Source organism: Anomaloglossus baeobatrachus, chromosome 1 (assembly GCF_048569485.1).
Source record: "Anomaloglossus baeobatrachus isolate aAnoBae1 chromosome 1, aAnoBae1.hap1, whole genome shotgun sequence".
Lineage (NCBI taxonomy): Eukaryota > Metazoa > Chordata > Amphibia > Anura > Aromobatidae > Anomaloglossus > Anomaloglossus baeobatrachus.
The window spans coordinates 197421802-197443872 of NC_134353.1; the positions used below are offsets into that span (position 1 = coordinate 197421802).

Consider the following 22071-nt stretch of genomic DNA (forward strand, 5'->3'; position numbering starts at 1 on the left):
ACCCCTGGTTTACATGAATGTTGGATAGGAAGTTATAACTATAGGACCATCTGGTTGGAGTAGTAGGGGAATGTTATGTCTTTATTTTTTTTCCTACTTCACTAACTTTTGAAAAATCCCAGAAAACCCCTTCAAATGCATTAAATATAAAATGCAACGGCAAGCAGACGTACTGTAACTAATTTTAATTAAAATTAAATGAACCAGAGATATCTACATATTCTCATAAGGTTTGCCTTAATTACACACAATGCCATTTCAGCAAACTATTCTAAATATTGTAGTTTGAACTTTTTTTCCATTTTGTTTGTAAGCTAATTTTGCAAAAGTAATAGTTGAGCATAATGTCTTCCACTAGATATGTAATAGTCTGTGTGCGCTTTATATTGTTAATAGTCTACAACAAGCAGACAAAAATATTAATAAAGCCTGTTTTGCTATTTCCATTTTAACTCAATAATGATATTTTCAATGCAGAACTGGCTAGAAAAGAAGAAAATCTTTCTTCACGAATTGCAGAAAATAAAAAAGGCTGAAGAGGAACTTGAGAAACAAAAAGCAAAACAGGTAATAGATTATTTCTGATAAAACTCTGCAACATTGAAATTAAATAAGAAAGAATCCAAGGCTCTAAGAGACCAAAATAATTCCTTTTATTGCTTCTGTTACCTATTGGATTAGAAAAGATGGCATTTAAAGGGACTCTATCAGCAGATTTCTGCAATGTAACCTGAAGACAGCATGCTGCAAGTGTTAAAACAGATACTTCAATCATGCATGTGTTATCTCACAGTCTTTTTTTTTTTTGTTTACCTGAAATGTTAGCTTAAACCTGTCATCTTTATTATTAGTGGATCTCAGCAGCGTGTGAGTTTTAGTCCAAGTCCGCCCCGCTCTGTGATTAGCAGCTTCTGTCTATGGAAATGTACACTGAAAGCCTGGAGTGGGTGGGGGCAGCTCCCAGAGCTCTGCTACGTACAAATTCTAAAATCTTTCATTGTGTCAGAACGGCTGCAGCCACAAATCTAAGTCATATATCATTGAACTTAGGGCCTCTTTGCCTACATCATGCTGCTCTCAGATGAGGTAGCAAAAACCTGCTGACAAATTCCCTTTAAGCAGGATATTTAAGTGGATTTTTCTATTTATACTGGATACCTCCTGCTGGAATTGCTGCTGCCCCAGTGAGTCTGGATCAGTTTTTCTTTTCATTTGTGCCCGTCTGTTCCAAAGTTGTACCCCCGGTAATGACAGTGCAAATTCTCCCTTTTAAAGAATAGGGCGTACACCACAGAAGTTCTCTATGAGTGCTTATTCTCCTCCTCCGGCCAATTAAAACATGGCAATAGAGAAGTTTTGCGGTATACGACCAGTTGGCTTCTTATATTTGTTTCACTTGAAAGAAGTCCCAAATATTCTATAAGAATTCTCATTAGGACAAAGTAATCAGTGAAACAACATACTCTTCGGTATAAGGAGCTTCGAATAAGCAAGGAATCCCCCACGTTGGAGCAATGATGCAAGCGCCGGATTGGACCTCCTTTTGCGACTTCCGGGTGCATACCCTCCGTACTCCTTCACTCAGTCACTCAATCTCTCATCAGAATGGGGGTGTACAGTATTGTGAAGACAGATCTGATACCACCAGACTTCTTTCTTTGGGGTATTCTTAGAGGAAAAGTTTATTGGAACAAGCCTCGCACTGGAAGAGGAAAATTTCCTGCGTAAAAATTGCTGCTATTCCCCTTGATATTCTTGCCAATAAGATTAGGAATTTAGAGCATCTGATCAAAATATGTCTGGCAGAAAACAGATCACTTCCATCATCACACATAAGACAATTGATTACATATACATCAAGGTTATGCAGCGTATTTTAGGAAGCTCACATTGCTTTTTCCTAATGGAAGTAACAATACAAAATTTGGGGCCTCTTTTGAGAGAATCTTCCTGTCTTATTAATTTCAGCAAAATTGATAGAAACAGTAATCTTATCTTTTAACATGGCCATAGGTAATAACATATACGAGTACAAGATGTGTTAGCTTAGCCCAGTTAGTAATCATATGTCAAATGTACCTTTGACACATTAAAACATATATTTATTCTACCTATAACTTGCAGTAATGAACTCAATGCAACACATTTTACATAGTGTGGGCAATATAGGTTGCTCTCTGTCATTACTACATGCTACAAGTACTGCAAAAGTATATGTGTCGTATATAGCAGAAATATGATAAGTGTTTTAATTTTATTTTTATGTTTTCATGTGTGCAGGATAGTGCTATGAAAAAAGAAGAAGCAATGGCAGCTTTCAGGGCTTGGAAAGCAGAGAAAAATAAAGAAATTAAACATAGTCAGAAAAAGCACAAAATGGAAGAAATCAAAAAGATAGAGGAGATTCAAGAAATTGCAAATAGAAAGGAAGACAGCAGGAAGGTACATATTTATTGTATTGAAAATTAATGTGCCCATGAATACTACATATATTAACATGGCTAATGTCATGATTACTGTGGGATAACGGCAAAGAAACCAAGACTCCAAAGCTGTCCCTCAAGCTTGGGAGCCCTATGCAATCCGTAATTTCAGGGATACTACTGATGGTGGAGAGGAATGAGTCCCTTTCCTGGCCCTGTTCCTGACCAGTCCTGAGCTGATTACCCCTCCCTCCAGGGAGGGACTGGACAGGAGTGTGAGGAAACCCATAGATAAAGACAGATAAGGTAAAAACAAAACTCTGTCACACAGCGCACACACAAAGATAATGACAATAAGAGATTCAGGAGAAAAAACAAGAGCAGGAAGGAAGTACAAAACAACAGGGGTAAACTCCACAACCGCACCAAGCAAAAAGCACAACTTTCACCAGAAGGTCTGGGACACCACACCTCACAGACTAACATAGACAAACTATAGCTGGCATGGATAGAAGGATTCCACCAGCATAAATAGGAAGGGAGCATATGTGATAGGCCTCCCATGACATGTGAACAAAGAAGCAAGCAGACCAGCAGAGATTAACTCTTGCTACCCTGCCTATGAATCAGCACACAGCCCGAGTTTGCCTGTGTTGATCCCAGACACCAGAGAAACCATCAGGTGGAGTGTCAGAATCTGCAACCTCAACAGAGCCTGACGTCGCTATTACAGTCGGCAAAGTTTGTGCAAAACTCCGTGTGACAGATAAGCTGAAAATCACTGAGCCTGGTGACTGTTGTCCTGCTGAGATAGTGGCTGAAGCAAACATCTAACCCTGGGCAACAACTGACTTTGTATGGTTTTTATTCTATCTTTGTTTGTGACAGATCTGTACTATCAGCCTACTGATTTTACCGAACTTTCACTGGAAATCAGCATGACCGTTTATAAACACCAGTCAAGGAAAAGTGGGACAGTTGCCGATAGCTAAAAAGTCTGATATAGATTCTCATTATTCAGAATCACTTTTGAAAATAAAGCATTAGCCTTATTGGTTGTTATAGGTAACTACCAGTTTTGCTACATTTTGGCTGATTTCTACTGACGTGAAAATTAAAATACACAGCCTTGTTTAAAGTTTACATTTCATAAATGTTTAATATTACTTCTGAACCGCCTATACACGTCTGGGCGGTCCATGTTCTACTCTCCGGTGACATTTTTAAACGTCACTGCATAGTATAGCAGCTGCATATCATCTTGCAGCTGTGAAAACGGGATATCAGCTGTCAGACACAGCCAGACTCCCCATAGAGAAGGCTGAGACTTAAGCTGGTGTCACACACAACGACAACGACGTCGCTGCTACGTCACCATTTTCTGTGACGTTGCAGCGACGTCCCGTCGCTGTGTGTGACATCCAGCAACGACCTGGCCCCTGCTGTGAGGTCGCCGGTCGTTGCTGAATGTCCAGCTTCATTTTTTGGTCGTCACTCTCCCGCTGTGACACACACATCGCTGTGTGTGACAGCGAGAGAGCGATGAAATGAAGCGAGCAGGGAGCAGGAGCCGGCGTCTTGTAGCTGCGGTAAGCTGTAACCAGCGTAAACATCGGGTAACCAAGGGAAGGCCTTTCCCTGGTTACCCGATATTTACCTTCGTTACCTGCCTCCGCCCTTGCTGCCAGTGCCGGCTCCTGCTCTGTGCACATGTGGCTGCAGTACACATCGGGTAATTAACCCGATGTGTACTGTAGCAAGGAGAGCAAGGAGCCAGCGCTAAGCAGTGTGCGCGGCTCCCTGCTCTCTGCACTGTGACATGTAGCTGCAGTACACATCGGGTTAATTAACCCGATGTGTACTGTACCTAGGAGAGCAAGGAGCCAGCGCTAAGCGCGGCTCCCTGCTCTCTGCACATGTAGCACAGTGACGTTATGATCGCTGCTTCTGCTGTGTATGACAGCTAAGCAGCGATCATAACAGCGACTTACAAGGTCGCTGTTACGTCACAGAAAATGGTGACGTAACAGTGACGTCGTTGTCGCTGTCGCTTAGTGTGAACCCAGCTTTACCCTTTTTCCTTCCGTATTGCTGTATAAACCACGCTAAACAAGTATACACTTGTAGAAAGCACTTACAGCTCTTCCTCCTCCAGACCCAGTTAATAAATGATCACTGAGTATAATGATAGAAAATAATCTACTGGGTCCAGGAGGCTAAATTTTCCTTTGTAACTGGGGCTAATATACCAGCCCCAGTCACAGGGAACATTAGGAAGAAAAAGGATTGAAATGTTGAAATGCACCCCTAAAGGTCTTTTATGCCCTTAAATGTGGGGGCGGAGATGGGCACAACATGTGAAATAAAAAAAATAATAAAGATAGGAAAAAAGCTGAGGCCACTGTATATTGCAGTTATTAGCCCCGACCCATTGAAAAAAAAAAAAAGTGTCCAATAAATACAAAAATAATTGTTATGCAAAGGGGAACACATTTTTTATGTATTTTTAGTGCTTCTGTGTGGTCAGAAAAAAATGAATGGAAGACGTATTTGCTTTATTTTTCAACTGATCTCAACCCCCAGAAAAATGTGTGAGAAAAAAATGAGTCCCCCTGTAAAAAAAGATGTAAAAATGTATTTGAATATCCAAACAAGAATTTTTTTTTAAAGCTGTTTATGTACGAAAAACTCCAAACTGCCTGGTGAGGAATGGGAGAAATTGGCCTGGTCTTGAACTAGGTAATCAGCCTAATTTTCAGACATAAGGGCTTATTTATCAAACGCAGTACATAAAAAATCTGGTTTAATTAGCGCAAAAACAAAAAACTGTGGTTTATGATTTGTATCATATTATGTGTTTTAGTCAGTTTTTTGCCTTGTCCAACAAGGGTTCATGGCCTTACTGAATCTCGGCATGTTCTAATGTGCAACTCTATGCCACAAAATAGTGGCACAAATTTGTGGCACAAAAAAATCCAACTAATAGGTGGACTAGACTGATCTAAAAAAATTAGACAGTCTTAAGTGTTGAAGTGCACCAGATTTATGAACCACTATGATAAATCTGGCGCTTGTCAACACTTTCTAGTTTAAGTTTAGGTCTGTGTAAGAACTGCACAGTATTGGTAAATATGTCACATACAGTGGATTGAATAAGTAAATATATTTCTAAAGGTGCTATTGACATGCATTTATCACCAGATGTCGGTAATAACCCATCCAATCCACACAAGCAAAGAAATCACACCATAGATGTACATGAATTACTGTATTTTCCAGATTATAAGATGCACTTTTTTTGCCCAAAAACTGGGGGTAAAATGGGGGTGTTTCTTATAATCCAGATATTATCCAGATTTTATCGGCGATGCTGGAGTGGGGTCACAGGAGGCAGGGTCTGGGATTCTGAGGGCTCGGAGGAGGGAGTGTCACTGCAGTGGAGCAGCTCAGGAGGGTCACAGGACGGAGGGTCAGCGATGCATGAGCACCATTGATGTGACAGCGAGCTGCGGCCTCTATTGAATCGTCTGCGGTTGATGCGATCGACTTCAAGAAAATGACCACGGAGGCCTATCTGCACACACGCCGCCTCCATGGTCTTTTTCTTGAAGTCAATCTCGTCAACCGCGGGCGATTCAGTGGAGCCAACAGTCCGCCGGTAGATCACTAGTGCCTGCAGCCACGAGACTCCCCAAAGCCCGCAGTTTTGCTGACACTTCGTCCACTGATCCTCCTGCGCCGCAACACTCCCTCCTCCGAGCCCGCAGCATCCTGCCTCCTGTGACCCTCCTGAGCCTCCCCACCACAGCCACTCTCCCCTGGTGAGATATAAGACGCACTAGGATTATAAAATGGACCCTCATTGTGACATTAAAAATAATTTTTTCCTATTTTCCTTCTCTAAATTTGGGGTGCGTCTTAAAATCCACTGCATTTTATAAAACGAAAATACAGTAAGTTACGTATAATAATAAGAAATGACACAGGGAAGAAGTATTGAACACATGAAGGAGATATGCAAAAAGCTATGGAAAGTCATGATACCAGCTGAATCTATCACTAGTTAGAAAGCAAGTCCTGAGTGTAAAAATATCACCTGGTTCAACTGATGATCTATAAAAAGGTAGATACAGTTCGGTCCAGAAATATTTGGACAGTGACACAATTTTCGCGAGTTGGGCTCTGCATGCCACCACATTGCATTTGAAATGAAACCTCTACAACAGAATTCAAGTGCAGATTGTAACGTTTAATTTGAAGGTTTGAACAAAAATATCTGATAGAAATTGTAGGAATTGTACACATTTCTTTACAAACACTCCACATTTTAGGAGGTCAAAAGTAATTGGACAAATAAACCAAACCCAAACAAAATATTTTTATTTTCAATATTTTGTTGCGAATCCTTTGGAGGCAATCACTGCCTTAAGTCTGGAACCCATGGACATCACCAAACGCTGGGTTTCCTCCATCTTAATGCTTTGCCAGGCCTTTACAGCCACAGCCTTCAGGTCTTGCTTGTTTGTGGGCCTTTCCGTCTTAAGTCTGGATTTGAGCAAGTGAAATGCATGCTCAATTGGGTTAAGATCTGGTGATTGACTTGGCCATTGCAGAATGTTCCACTTTTTTGCACTCATGAACTCCTGGGTAGCTTTGGCTGTATGCTTGGGGTCATTGTCCATCTGTACTATGAAGCGCCGTCCGATCAACTTTGCGGCATTTGGCTGAATCTGGGCTGAAAGTATATCCCGGTACACTTCAGAATTCATCCGGCTACTCTTGTCTGCTGTTATGTCATCAATAAACACAAGTGACCCAGTGCCATTGAAAGCCATGCATGCCCATGCCATCACGTTGCCTCCACCATGTTTTACAGAGGATGTGGTGTGCCTTGGATCATGTGCCGTTCCCTTTCTTCTCCAAACTTTTTTCTTCCCATCATTCTGGTACAGGTTGATCTTTGTCTCATCTGTCCATAGAATACTTTTCCAGAACTGAGCTGGCTTCATGAGGTGTTTTTCAGCAAATTTAACTCTGGCCTGTCTATTTTTGGAATTGATGAATGGTATGCATCTAGATGTGAACCCTTTGTATTTACTTTCATGGAGTCTTCTCTTTACTGTTGACTTAGAGACAGATACACCTACTTCACTGAGAGTGTTCTGGACTTCAGTTGATGTTGTGAACGGGTTCTTCTTCACCAAAGAAAGTATGCGGCGATCATCTACCACTGTTGTCATCCGTGGACGCCCAGGCCTTTTTGAGTTCCCAAGCTCACCAGTCAATTCCTTTTTTCTCAGAATGTACCTGACTGTTGATTTTGCTACTCTAAGCATGTCTGCTATCTCTCTGATGGATTTTTTTCTTTTTTTTCAGCCTCAGGATGTTCTGCTTCACCTCAATTGAGAGTTCCTTAGACCGCATGTTGTCTGGTCACAGCAACAGCTTCCAAATGCAAAACCACACACCTGTAATCAACCTCAGACCTTTTAACTACTTCATTGATTACAGGTTAACGAGGGAGAAGCCTTCAGAGTTAATTGCAGCCCTTAGAGTCCCTTGTCCAATTACTTTTGGTCCCTTGAAAAAGAGGAGGCTATGCATTACAGAGCTATGATTCCTAAACCCTTTCTCCGATTTGGATGTGAAAACTCTCATATTGCAGCTGGGAGTGTGCACTTTCAACCCATATTATATATATAATTGTATTTCTGAACATGTTTTTGTAAACAGCTAAAATAACAAAACTTGTGTCACTGTCCAAATATTTGTGGACCTAACTGTATGTAGCATAGAGAACACCACTGCTCGTCATCATTTCGATGAGTGGCCTTTGTCCCACCCCAATTCCTCCAACTTTGGCAGAGCTGGATAAAAATGGTGTGAAAATGACAATAGTCACAAAATTTTAGCTTAACCTTGAGTTGCACCAACATTTTGCAGATTTTCATAATTTTTTATGCTGGAATTTTGGCGGAAAAAGTTTTGATATAGGCCGATTAGCTGCAGAAAAAGCGCCTGCAAGCCAGCACTGTCAATCACAAGTGAGGTTTTGAATATGAAGGACTGGAGAAAACGGGTTTATTGCCGCGCTAAAAACCACGAGCATGTATAAGTCAAATTATTCTCTTTATTTAGATCATTCCTACGCGTTTCCGAGGCTCATCTGCCTCCTTCCTCAGGGAAAAAGATTCTTTTTCCCTGAGGAAGGAGGCAGATGAGCCTCGGAAACGCGTAGGAATGATCTAAATAAAGAGAATAATTTGACTTATACATGCTCGTGGTTTTTAGCGCGGCAATAAACCCGTTTTCTCCAGTCCTTCATATTCAAAATCTGCTCTATAACGGGGCCGCTGCAGAACCACCCAAGCGCTCATCCATGCTAACAAAGGGGTTGTGACTGGCACAACCCGGCCAGGTGAGTGCACTGTTTTTATCCTCTTTCACTCTGTAAACCGGGTAAAACCCTATTGCGCCTTTCTTGTCTCCCCCATTACAGCACAATCACAAGTGAGGGACGCGGAGGCACGCAAAACCACTGTGCGGAACATTGCACTGAGCTGTAATAAGAGCACATGTATGTCACTACACAGATGTAAGCTTTAATAAGGCATCTCTTTTAGGCTTTTGATACATGGAAGGAGACTAAAGATGACCACTTAAGGGAAAGGTTCCTAAAAGAAAAGCACACCGAAAAGGAGAAGAAGAAAAAAGAGCAGAACATTGTCATGGAAAAGAAAGTGGAAAACATGTCTGCAGTGGAAAAATGGTAATTTATAGACAAAGTTCACAAGGTGCCAATTTATCATAGTATAAAACCATATTCCACGCTATATTCCGTTATTATCCTTCTCACCCTGTTCATTAGTACTTGTACTAAAGCTTATGTGTATGCAGTGAAATGGTATGACCCTGCTCGTTTGTAACTGTATCATGGTGACCTCACATATCCAAATGGAGAGTCAAGCTCACTGATTTCAGAAATGACAGGTCCTGTGATGCTGCTGAGTCTGTACAGTATTGCAATTGAAGATAAATCTAAATATAATGAAAAAATATTAATCAGTAATTAAAAAAAAATATTTAAAGGTATCAGGATATCTTCAAATAGAAAAGATCAGCAACTTGTTTATGGGTATGTTCACACGATGCGTTAGCACTGCCATTTTTGAATTGGTAAAAATGCATTGTTTTTGTTGCAGTTTTCTAAAACGCTGTAAAAAAACAGCAATTTCAGAAAATTACAGGTAAAAAAGAAAAAACACATTTTGTGAACAAAGCCCATTAGGCTATATGCACACGGGACAACATACCCGCGGATTTTGCCCCGGACAACCTGCAGATTTATCTAGATTTTCTAGATAAATCCGCAGGTTTTAGCAAGTACAGACACTCCCCATGTTATCCTGTGCAATTTGGGGAGTGCTGTGTCCATGCTGCGGTATGTGCGGCTGCGAAATATGCTGCGGATGTCCCGCAGCTGCACGTAACTGCATGTCAATTATTCATGCGGCAATATCTGCGGAATTCCCGCTCCTCCACTATGGAGATACACGACGGGAATTCCGCAGGTATTTCCGCACTTGTCCCACAGGTTTACCGCAACAAAAATGCTCAAATCCCGAAGCAATGGATAGCTGCGAATTCTGGGCAGCAGCTGCAGTAAACCTGTGGACAAACCTGCAGAAATCTCCGCTGGTACATTGTCCCGTGGGCACTTAGCCTTACACTATGTTCACATGCAGCACTTTTTCTACCTTTTTTTTTCCTGCAACCAAAACATTCTCTCTTGCTGTTCTCAAAATACCCATTTTTAATTTTTTTCATTGCATTTCTGTTGTTTTTCTTTAATGTTTACCTGCCCAGGCTACAGAATCAAATGCACTCTCAGGATACAGCAAAACCCTTTAATAAAGATGGAGGCAACAGGTGCAAAACACTGATGGAGCAACCACTCACACACTGCCACTCCATGGAGGGGGTGATCACTTAGTATTAAAATTGCACACAAATGGTTTGTAAAGGACGCCGTTCACACATGTAGGTGCACAGGGTCTGGCTTAAAGCCTATTGATGACACCCATACTATGAGACTAGGTGGACTGCCCAGCACTATATAAGTGCACCACACAGAATAGGAGAACCTAGTTTTCAAGGCCTACATTAACAGGCCTGACTGCATCCTGTATAAAGATATGATAAGTGCACTTATAAATAAATGAATGAAAAAATTGGCATAGGGTCTGTCCATATTGTGATACCCAATACAGATAAAGCAGACGGCTACAGGCTGCAGCCCAAGCCGTGTTCTTATCATCTGTGTATCAAAATAAGAGGCTTTTTTTTTTTTATTATTTAAATAAATAAATTAAAAAAAATGGCTTGCAGTCCTCTCAAATTTTAATACACAGCCAAGACAAAGCTGAAAGCCTAAATATACCAGCTTGCAGCCACCCTGAATTGTTACATCCATTAGATGCGACAATCCCGACACTTTACCCTGCTCAACCCGGTTGCTCTGCTGCGGTGGCAATTGGAGTAATATAAGGGGTTAATGACAGGTCACTGCTGCCATTAAGCCCTAGATTAGTAATGGGTAAGGTCTATGAGACCCCCCCACTACTAATCCTGTAAGTGAAAAGAAATATACACAAACACTGAAATAAAATGCAAAAAACATCCTCTTTCTCCAATTCATTAACCACCAAACACCCCGGTCCAGCGTAATCCACATGATATCCCATGACGAAACCGGCTGTGAGCGGTGAATCTCTACTCACAGCCCAGTCACTCAGGGCGACTGAGTCCCACCTCGGTGATGTCAGGTCAACTGGAAGTTGATGTGACATAACTGATTCTCAGAGGTCATGGAGCCCGGGGGTGACGTGATGGAGATGAACGGACTGCAACTGCGCTGCTCACAGGCACAATTACTACCCAAGGTATTTGAGAAAAGCCTTCTTTATGAGCTTTGCATCAATTTGGCTACTATGCTGTGCATTGAACCACCCCTTTAACCAATAAAATCCTCCTGTCGATCTCTGAAAGGTACATTTAACACACGCCAGCGGGGGGGGGGGGGGGGCATTATTCCTCCTGCCCATCATCATAGGTGCTGATGGGTTGTCGTGACAGTCTGAAGTCTACTAATGACCCTTGTGCCTGTCATTATAATTCCCCCATGGCCAGCGTTCATAGTGGATTATAATTTGAGCTATACATGGCAGTGCTGATGTACTGCTATGTATGGCCCAAGCGATCGGATGAACGCAGCTTCATGTTCCCTAAGGGGACTATTAAATACAATAAGAAGTTAGAAAAAAAAACGTTATGTGTCACGGAAAACTACGACACAGACTAAAAATAATTTTTACACACTTCCTCTTTTTTTTTTTCACCACTTAAAAAAACCCATGTTTTGTACCTAGGTACTAGTATTGACCTGGGGAATCATATTGTTTTCCAGTTCATCACATGATAAAATGAATGGTGTCATTCAAAAGTACAACTCGTCCAATAAAAAAAACAAGCCCTCACATGGCTATGCAGTATGAAAAATAAATGTTATGGCTCTTCGAAGAAGAGGAGGAAAAAATAAAAAAGGAAAATTGTAAGGTCATGAAGAGGTTAATAAAGTTAGTTTTATTAACCAAGAAACACTTAAAAAATGCTGCAAAATTGCTGGGAAAAAGGCAACTGTGTTTTTTGCATTGTTTTCATGTGTGAAAATGCTGAAAGAATTGACGTGCTGAAGATCATAAGAACGCTGCAGTTCTCAACGTCAGTCAGGAGAAAAAACAAGTGTTTGCATATTTCTGAAACCTCATAGCTTTCGCTGGTACTGTAAAAATCAGCTTTCACTTTGCATTAAAAAAGCATAAAAAAACTCTGTATGTGAACATAGCCTTTTTGTAATTTTATTAGGCTGCTTTCATACTACGTTTTTTTAACATGCGTCATGAACGTTTTGTTAACGCAAAAACAGATCCAATGCAAATGCGTTTTCATTTCAATGCATTTGCAATGGACTCGCGTCAACATGCGTTCACATGCGTTTGCGTGCGTTATAGTGAGGATCCAGCGACTTGCAGTTTTTTAACTTTTTTCAAAAACGCTACTTGTAGCGTTTTTGAGCTGCGTCCAAATACTGTTTTTCACTGGATCCTGACTATACTGCATGCAAACGCATGTGAACGCTAGCATGCTGATAGACAGGATCCTGCTTGCTCTACTGAGCATGCCCATAAACCAGCCTGGCGTGATCAGTCTCTCTCTCCCCCTCCCTCTCTCCCCCTCCCTCACCCCCCTCCCCCTCCTCTCTCTCTCCCCCGCCTGAGAGCGGCGGACGCTCGTAACCAAGGTAAATATCGGGTAACCAAGCAAAGCGCTTGCTTAGTTACCCGATGTTTACCTTTATTACGTGTGCAGGGAGCAGGCAGCCCGGCTCCTAGCAGCTGCGGACGCTCGTAACCAAGGTAAATATCGGGTATCCAAGCAAAGCACTTCGCTTAGTTACCCGATGTTTATCTTGATTACCAGCATCCGCAGGTGTCAGATGCCGGCTCCCCGTCTATCACGTTCAGTTCCCCTCACTCCCGATCACATGACTTCAATGCCCGCCCATAAACTTCAAGTGACAGGATCCTGCAAAATAACACATGCGTTTGCATGCGTTTTTCTTTGTAAAAACAGGATCCACATTTCCAGCAAAAGAAGTTCATGACGCATGTTAAAAAAACGTAGTGTGAAAGCAGCCTTAGAGATCTGAAATTCCAGCAGAACTGTGACTATTGATAGTAACTTGGACTTTATGAGAATTTTGGGGGGACAGGTAGTCATTTTATAATACCTAATAGTACAGGTTTCTATTTTAGGGAGGTTTTCTGTTTCACTAGTGTTCCATTGACTAACTGTCATCTACCAAGTTACAATGATGTGAAATAACTGTTGTGTTATTGTTTTACCAAAATGAAGGAATGAGCGAAAAGTACAAGTATTGAAAGAAAAGAAAAAACTAGAACTACATGAAAAACAGAAACTGAAGACGCAGCAGTCTGAAAGGGAGGAGAAGGAGAAAGAAGCTATGGAAAAATATGAAGAATGGCTGGTACGTTGCTGTCTAGATTATGTACGATGTACATGACCAGCTTTGCCTTTCTTTCTGTTATCCAGTATCTTTAATTTTCTGCACATTGTGTCCGATTCTATTTCCTTTTTTTTAAAGTCTATCTTAGATAATTGTATTCCCCATGAATGCAAAAATAACACTCGACATATCTATTCTTGCTATTTTCATTTTTCCATTTGTCTCTGCTATCTTCATATTCCATCTTGTGGTTATGATTGTACTAAATGAAAACCAAGAAATATGAGATAGGTAAAAAATAACTATAGGAATATCTGAGCACGAAAGGTATATTAGGGAGATGAGAGAAGGTGCTGTATAGTTGCGGGCAACACTATTGGCAGTTACCTATTACAATAAGGTTCAGAATTTAGGGAATATGTACCATTGCAACATGTTATTAGTATATCCACATACACATCCCTGGCAAAAATTAAGAGTCCACTGCACATTCTTATAAAAATTAGCTTCTCTACATGTCTGACAGCCATTCCATTCCAGTGTCAGTTGAATTCCAACCAGAGTACAGACCAGGAGAGGGCAAAAGCGACTCTCCACCTACCGGGATGACCATCATCTTATTTGAATGTCATTCAGCACGCCAAGAACAGTTTGTAACAGGCTCCAAGAGGCAGGGCTCAAGTCATGTAAAGCTGGAAAAAAGCCTCTCATCAATGAGAAGCAGAGAGTCAGGCTGAAGTTTGCCAAAGATCATAAGGATTGGACCACAGAGGACTGGAGTAAGGTAATCTTCTCTGATGAGTCTAATTTTCAGCTTTGCCCAACACCTGGTCTTCTAATGGTTAGTTGGAGACCTGTAGAGGCGTTCAAGCCACATTGCCTTGAACCCACTGTGAAATTTGGTGGAGGATCGGTGATAATCTGGGGATGCTTTAGCAAGGCTGGAATCGGGCAGATTAAACTTTGCAAAGGACGCATGAATCAAGCCGCATAGAAGGTTATCCTGGAAAAACAGTTGCTTCCTTCTACTCAGGCAATGTTTCCTAACTCTCAGGACTGTTTTTTGCAGCAGGATAATGCGCCATGCCACACAGGTAGGTTATTCAATATGTGGATGAAGGACCACCACATCAAAACCCTGTCATGGCCAGCCCAATCTCCAGACCTGAACCCCATTGAAAACCTCTGGAATGTAATCAAGAGGAAGATGGATAGTCACAAGCCATCAAACAAAGAAGAACTGCTTACATTTTTGCACCAGGAGTGGCATAAGGTCACCCAAAAGCAGCGTGAAAGACTGGTTGAAAGTATGCCAAGACGCATGAAAGCTGTGATTAAAAATCATGGTTATTCCACAAAATATTGATTTCTGAACTGTTCCTGAGTTAAAACATTGGTGTTATTGTTTCTAAATGATTATGGACTTGTTTTCTTTGCATTATTTGAGGTCTGAAAGCAATTTTTTTTTTTGTTATTTTGACCATTTCTCATTTTCAGAAAATAAATACAAAATGTATTGCTTGGAAATTCGGAGACTTGTCAGTAGTTTATAGAGTAAAAGAACAATTTACATTTCACTCGAAAATATTAAGAGAAAAATCAGAAAAACTGAAAATTTTGCATTGGTCTCTTAATTTTTGCCAGAGCTGTATATTCACCTGTCACCATATAATATATACAATCAGTTCAATGTTGGTATGCTTCTGTTTGGTTTCATCTGTCCATAGAACATTTTCCTTTTGGGCCCTTGCTCTTTTATATGCTTTTCTTTTAATTGAACCTTTCACGTCATTCATGTCAAACCATGGGCAGCATGACCCAGAGCCCAACAGCATTATTGCAGACAGGTATATTTCTCTCTCAAATGCTCTATTGTCTTAGAGGAAATATACTTTTATAGATCTGGCCAGGAACAATACAAGAATCGTCTGGTGCTGGCTTTGGCGGGCTTTTCCCGGTGCTGCTGAAAGTGATTGACAGGTCTCTCCCATAACAAGAAACCTGTGAATCATCTGGATTGGTCCTGGGAGCAAAATATTAAAGTATATTTTTAGTTCAAGATTTTCATATAAATTTTCCTAGTTGCAATCGTGCAGCCGCGCTCTGATTCATGTTGCCTGTGGTTTGAGCAGCTGGAATCAGAAAACAGGTTTGTTTTAAGCAGTAGGGTCTTTGCCCATTGAGTCCTGTTTTATTATGCAGCTTATGTTGCAGGTCGAAAACATTACATTAGATGACTCCATCTTATCTTGAAGTTCTTTGAATGTTTGCATAATTTTTATATTGGCCACAGTGTATCTATGCAGGAGCTTCAGGTTGAGATGGATATGGTCTACTCAAACAGCTCTGTCTTTGCCATGCTCCGAGGTCCACGCATGCGCACTAGGGAGCTGCCATGCTCCCTCACCTACTCAACCAACCCGGAGGTTCTTCCTTTGACTGTGGGTACTTAAGGCTCCTCTCCCCAATGGGAGGTGCCTATTCATCGTGTCCCTGTAGCCAGTCTGCCCATACTAATTGTCAGATCTTCCGTGCTACCCCGCTCCCTGTTCGAGTCTGTGACCATGTCCTTGCTCCCTCCAGTATTGCCTGTGTTCCATCCTGTGTATGTAATGTTGATTTTTTTTTTGAAGAATAATTATGGATTGTTGGTCATGAAAAAAAATAAGATATCACCTGAAAATAAACCCTGGCTCATCTTTCAGAGCAACAAAACATAAGACCCAGTCTTATTTCGGGGAAACACAGTAAATGACAACAAACAGCTATACTTGCCTCCCCCCAGTCCAGTGCTTTCGTTCAGCACGTGACCACTGCAGCCAATCACTGGGTACAGCATTGTTGCCGATGTAGATGGCACAGGCTGCACACCCACTGAATGACTGCAGTAGTCACGTGAGCTGTAGCATGAGGTCACCTCTGCAGCCTGTAAACAACAACTGGAGCAGCGGTGGAGAGGCAGCATTCGACCTGGAGAGGTTGAGTATAGGTGTCTGCAGGCCTATGGGGAAATAATACTAAAGGGGTTGCTTGGGATTCAATTTTAAGGGGTGTGAATAATGTTGCACACAATCGTACAATATCATGTGTCACGACAGATAAACAGACTCTGAACAGATATAATTCAACTGACTGAAATATTAGAAGCATAATCTAAGGACAGGGAACAAGAAAAAAAGAGAAGACTAAAAAAAGATGCAAAAACAGAGTGGAAAAGAAGACTTACATACATATAATCTATAATGCAGAGGCCACATAAATGATCCAGTCCCTAAAGAGGTGTATTAATCTATTGCTCTCTTGGATACAACCACTAATTGTTCTAATCTCTACAAATGAACCAGCTTTGATCGTAGGAGAGCGTCTACTCCTCCGTAGCTTCATGATGGTTCTCCTAGTGACAATAAGAAAAAATGCTTCATAAGACGTTTTATATAGCCTAGAAACATGTAGAGTAGGATTACAGGGGGCTATATAACATAATGCCTGTAAACCAGTGCACAAGGTTTATTACTATGGTGCACTTTTAATGGCCATACATTCCCACCATATAGGTCCCTGGAGTCATTGACCCCTGAGCCAGTTTGCAATACTAGACACAGTACAAAATCATTTAGTATTATTTTAGAACCAAAATAATAACATTTATTGATTATCAGTTCCACATGGTTTTTCATGTTTTATGCTCATTTGTAATCTTTCTCACTGCTCTTACTGACATTCATTCAGTCTGTCTGATAGAGCCATGACCTTGTCCCTATTGTGTAATGCTTTTCTCTTTCACAGTTTTGTAAAGAATCTAATACCTAGGCTGGCCATGTACTTTTAATAACAGTTGGCCTAATGCTTTTTCTCAAAACACTTGCTTCCCCCCATGTATTCTTAGTTTGGCTGAGCGTGCATGTGTTCTGAATTTCAAGAGGGAAATTACCGTATTTTTCGGACTATAAGACGCACCAGATCATAAGACGCACCCTGGTTTTAGAGGAGGAAAATAGGAAAATAAAATTTTTAGCAAAAAATGTGGTCATGACACACTGTTATGGGGTGAGGATTTGCTGTTGACACTGTTATGGGGGTAATGTCCCCAAATTCTCTACTAAGGTACCCCAGCCTGGTAATGATCCTCCTGCCTTGTATATACAGTATATGTCCCTTATCCTGTTATAGCCCCCATCTTGCTATATACCGTCATCCTGGCATATGGCCGCATCCTGTTATATACTGGCATATGGCCGCATCCTGCTATATAAACCATCCTGGCATATGGCCCCATCCTGCTATATAACCCATCCTGGCATATGGCCCCATCCTGCTTTATACCTCCATCCTGCTATATACCCCATCCTGCTCATATACTCCCATCCTGCTCATATACTCCCATCCTGCTATATACCCCCATCCTGCTCATATACCCTCATCCTGCTCATATACCCCCATCCTGCTCATAATATACCCCCATCCTGCTCATAATATACCCCCATCCTGCTCATATACCCCCATCCTGCTCATATACCCCCATCCTGCTCAAATACCCCCATCCTGCTATATACCCCCATCCTGCTATATACCCCCATCCTGCTCATAATATACTCCCATCCTGCTATATGCCCTCATCCTGCTATATACCCCCCATCCTGGTTTACGGCCCGCATCCTGTGGCACATAAAAAAAAATAAACGTTCATACTCACCTTACCTCACTCCCTGCAGCATCGCTCCTCCTCCGTCTGTGTCAGCAAAAGCGCTGGAGTGTGGAGCCGGCCACGATCCCTGCAGCACCGCTCGTCTCCACACACAGCCGCCGCCGGCACAGACAGGAGGACATCGCGGTGCTGCAGGGATCGTGGCCGGTGAGTGTACTGATTCACTGCACCCCGCGCTGATGATGATGCGTGGAGGGCAGTGAATACAGCCGCACATGATCACTCCAGGCTGTAGTTGCCTGGGGTGATCATGCGGGCTGGCTGTTTAATATGCGCGCATTCCCCACCCATCACCCCACCCACCTGTCAGCGCTGGCTTCAGCGCTGAGAGATGATGAGCGGGATGATGGGCGTGCATAGTAAATGAGCGGGTCCACGTGGTCACGGCAGGCTGCTACAGCCTGCTCGTGCCGCTGATGACCTGCTCCACCGCAGCACCCTCATTCCCCGAAGCCCTACATTCAGACTATAAGACGCACCCCCCATTTTCCCCCAACATTTCAGGGAAAAAAGTGCATCTTATAGTGCGAAAAATACGGTAGGCAAAGCCAAACACATCCTCTTAGAGCAAATGATCAGACATGTTGAACTTCATTGTCGATCCTTTTCCACTGATATTAGGTAGTGAGCTCGGCTGACATAAGTGTAATGTATACGACCACCCTTCTGTATAATATTAAATATGACTGTATTATGATATTGGTCACATGCCTGCAAAGTACAGCCATCCTCAAACTTCTCAAATTCACATGAGAAAAAATAGTGTCTTGCAAAGGTATTGACACCACACACCCCCACCCCTTACTTGCCACTTTTTGTGTTTTGCTACCTCACAACCTGGAATTTCACTGTTTTTTAGAGAGTTTGCATTAATTCATGTAAAGAACATTCCTACAACTGTGAACATTTGGATTTCATTTTATTGTGAAGCAAAAAACAAATAGGACAAAATAACTGAAAACTTTAGTGGGCACAACTACTCACCTTCCTAAAGTCAACATTTTATATAGCCTCCTTCTTGTGGCAATTACAGCTGCAGTCGCTTTGGATAAGTCTCTGTGAGCGTTCCAGATCTTGCCACTGGGATTTTTGCTCATTCCTCAAGAAAAAACTGCTCCAGCTCCTTCAAGTTACATGGTTTCCTCTGGTGAACAACAATCTTCAAGTCTGACCACAGATTCTAAATTATATTAAGCTCCTTGCTGTTACTGGACCACACCAGTAAATTGCCGTTTCCCCTTTACCCCTGGCCGATTTTTTTTGTTTTTTGGGGTTTTTTTTGCCTCCCTTTTTCTCGAAAGCCGTAACTTTTTTATTTTTCCGTCAATCTTGTCATATGAGGGTTTTATTTTTTTGTTGGACAAGTTGTACTTTTATATGAAACCATTAGTTTTACCATATAGTGTACTGGAAAACGGCAAAAAAATTCCAAGTGCGGAAAAATTGCAAAAGAAGTGCATGATTGTTTTTGAAATATTTTATTCAACGTGTTCAATATATGGTAAAAGTGATTTGTCGGTGTGATGCCTCAGGTTGGTATGAGTTCGTAGACACCAAACATGTATAGGTTTACTTTTATCTAAGGGGTTAACAAAAAATTCAGAGGTGTGTCCAAAAATAGTGGCACACTTTTTGCGACATTTTCCGTGACCCGTAGTATTTTCATTTTTTGGGATCTATGGCTCAGTGACAACTTTTTTTTGTGTCTGAAGCTGACGTTTTTAATGGTACAATTTTTGCTCAGATGCTATTTTGTGCAAAATTTGCGGTGTCCAAAAAACGTAATTTTGGCATTTGGATTTTTTTTTTGCCACTATGCCGTTTACTAATCAGATTCATTGACTTTATATTTTGATAGATCGGGCATTTCTGAATGTGGCAATACCTAATGTGTGTATATTTTTTATTTTTTTAGCCCTTTAATTTTCAATGGGGGGAAAGGGGGGTGATTTGAACTTTTGTGGGTTTTTTTTATTATTTTTTTTCATTTTGTAAAACTTTTTCTTTTTTGACTTTTTTTAAATATTTACTAGCCCCCTAGCGGACTATAAGGATCTGCAGTCTGATCGCTCATTCATATCTGTTGATCACACCTACAAAGCTGTGATCACCAAAAATACATACCTCTTGTTACAGACAGAACTCAGCTGGGTGAAACAGGAAGTGAGTCATGTGAGCTACAGGAGTCATCACATGACCCTTTGCTACCATGTCAACCATCAGCTCACGGGGATCACGGCACCGCCAATGGAACCAAGTAAGATTTACCACAGCGGGCATTTAAATCGCTCTGTCTTATTTTGACAGTGCAATTTAATTTGGTAACAGGTGCGAGTGGATTGCGGATCCACCCATGCTTGTAAGGCACATATGTCAACTGCTCAAATCAGCTGACATGTGCAGGAATCAACGCCAGCTGCCCGCAGTAGCTTCTGGTGATTACAACTATATGGCTTAGGACATAATGTTACAGCCCGCGTCGTTAAAGGGTTAAACCATTGGCATGTGCTATGGGTCATTGTCTTGTTGGAAGGTGAACCTCCGTCCCACTCTCAAATCACTGACAGACAGAAACAGGTTTTGCTCAAGAATATCCCTGTATTTTGCACCATCTTTCCCTCAATTCAGACCATTTTCCATGCCCCTGCTGCCAAAAAACATCCCCACAGCATGATGCTGCCACCACCATGTTTCACTGAGGGGATGGTGTTCTTGGTGTGATGAGCTGTGTTGATTTGGTGCCGACATAGCGTTTATCTTCGTGTCCAAAAAGTTCAATAGGCTGATCTGGCCACAGCACCTTCCTCTATACATTTGGCGAGTCTTCCACATGTCTTTTGGCAAAATCGAAACAAGCCTTCCAATTTTTGGTTGTAATTAAATTCTTTTTTTCTGGCCATTCTTCTATAAAGGCCAGCTCTATAGAGTGTACAGTTTATTTTTGTCGTATGAACAGATATTCCAGCCTCTGCTTGAGAACTCTGCAGTGCCTTCAGGGTTATCTTTGGTTTCTGTGCTGCCTCTGATTAATGCCCTCCTTGCTTGATTGAGCCTGAATCTGTCCCTGCACATGTTGACTGATCTGATCAGCCGACGTGTCTCTAACAGGCACAGGTGAATCTCTGACAGTGGCAGGTAATGTGCGCCAGCAGTGAGTGCACCATTCGCTGCGCCCGTTGGCTATGGGTTGTCATGACAGAGGGGTGAACTGATGACCCCCATGTCTGTCATGAGGTACTTTTTGTGAATGCTGACTGGGTGCCGGAATTTATAGGAGGACAGTATTTGTACTCTACAGACAAGTACTGATGCCCTGCTCTTTACAGTACAAGCAATCAGGGAACTAGTAAAAACAAGAAAAAGTTTGAAAAAAATAAAAAAAAAACATAAAAGTTCAAATCACCCAACTTTTGCGTCTTTGAAAATAAAACAATAATAATAATAATAATAAAATACACGCATTTGGTATCTCCGTAATCAGAAATACCCAATCTATCAAAATATAAAATAAATTAAACTGATCGTTAAAGGGAGTCACGAGACAAAAAATCAAAACCCCAGAATTACAGGGGTTTTTTGCCACAACATTGCAATAAAATACAATAATAGGCAATCAAAACATTCCATCTACACCAAAATGGTATAATTAAAAACGTAAGCTCTGGATGCAAAAAATAAGCCATTACCCAGCCCCAGATTCCGAAAAATGAGAACGTTATGGACAATGGCGTCAAATGTGAATTCCACTTTTTTTGCAAATTCACCACACATGGAATTTTTCCCCCCATTTTCCAGTACAATATGTAGCAGAATTAATGGTGTCCTTCAAAAGTTCAACTCGTCCTGCAAATAACAAG

General features: G+C 41.5%; 1 protein-coding gene across 1 annotated transcript in view; it reads left to right on the top strand.

Moving 5' to 3' along the window:
* MAP9 (microtubule associated protein 9) overlaps positions 1–22071 on the top strand; it is a 238614-nt gene that overhangs the window by 206960 nt on the left and 9583 nt on the right. The window contains exons 10-13 of the mRNA XM_075347644.1: positions 478–567; positions 2281–2442; positions 9047–9192; positions 13398–13530. Of these exons, the coding sequence (XP_075203759.1) occupies positions 478–567; positions 2281–2442; positions 9047–9192; positions 13398–13530 (531 nt within the window). The remainder of the gene's footprint in view (positions 1–477; positions 568–2280; positions 2443–9046; positions 9193–13397; positions 13531–22071) is intronic.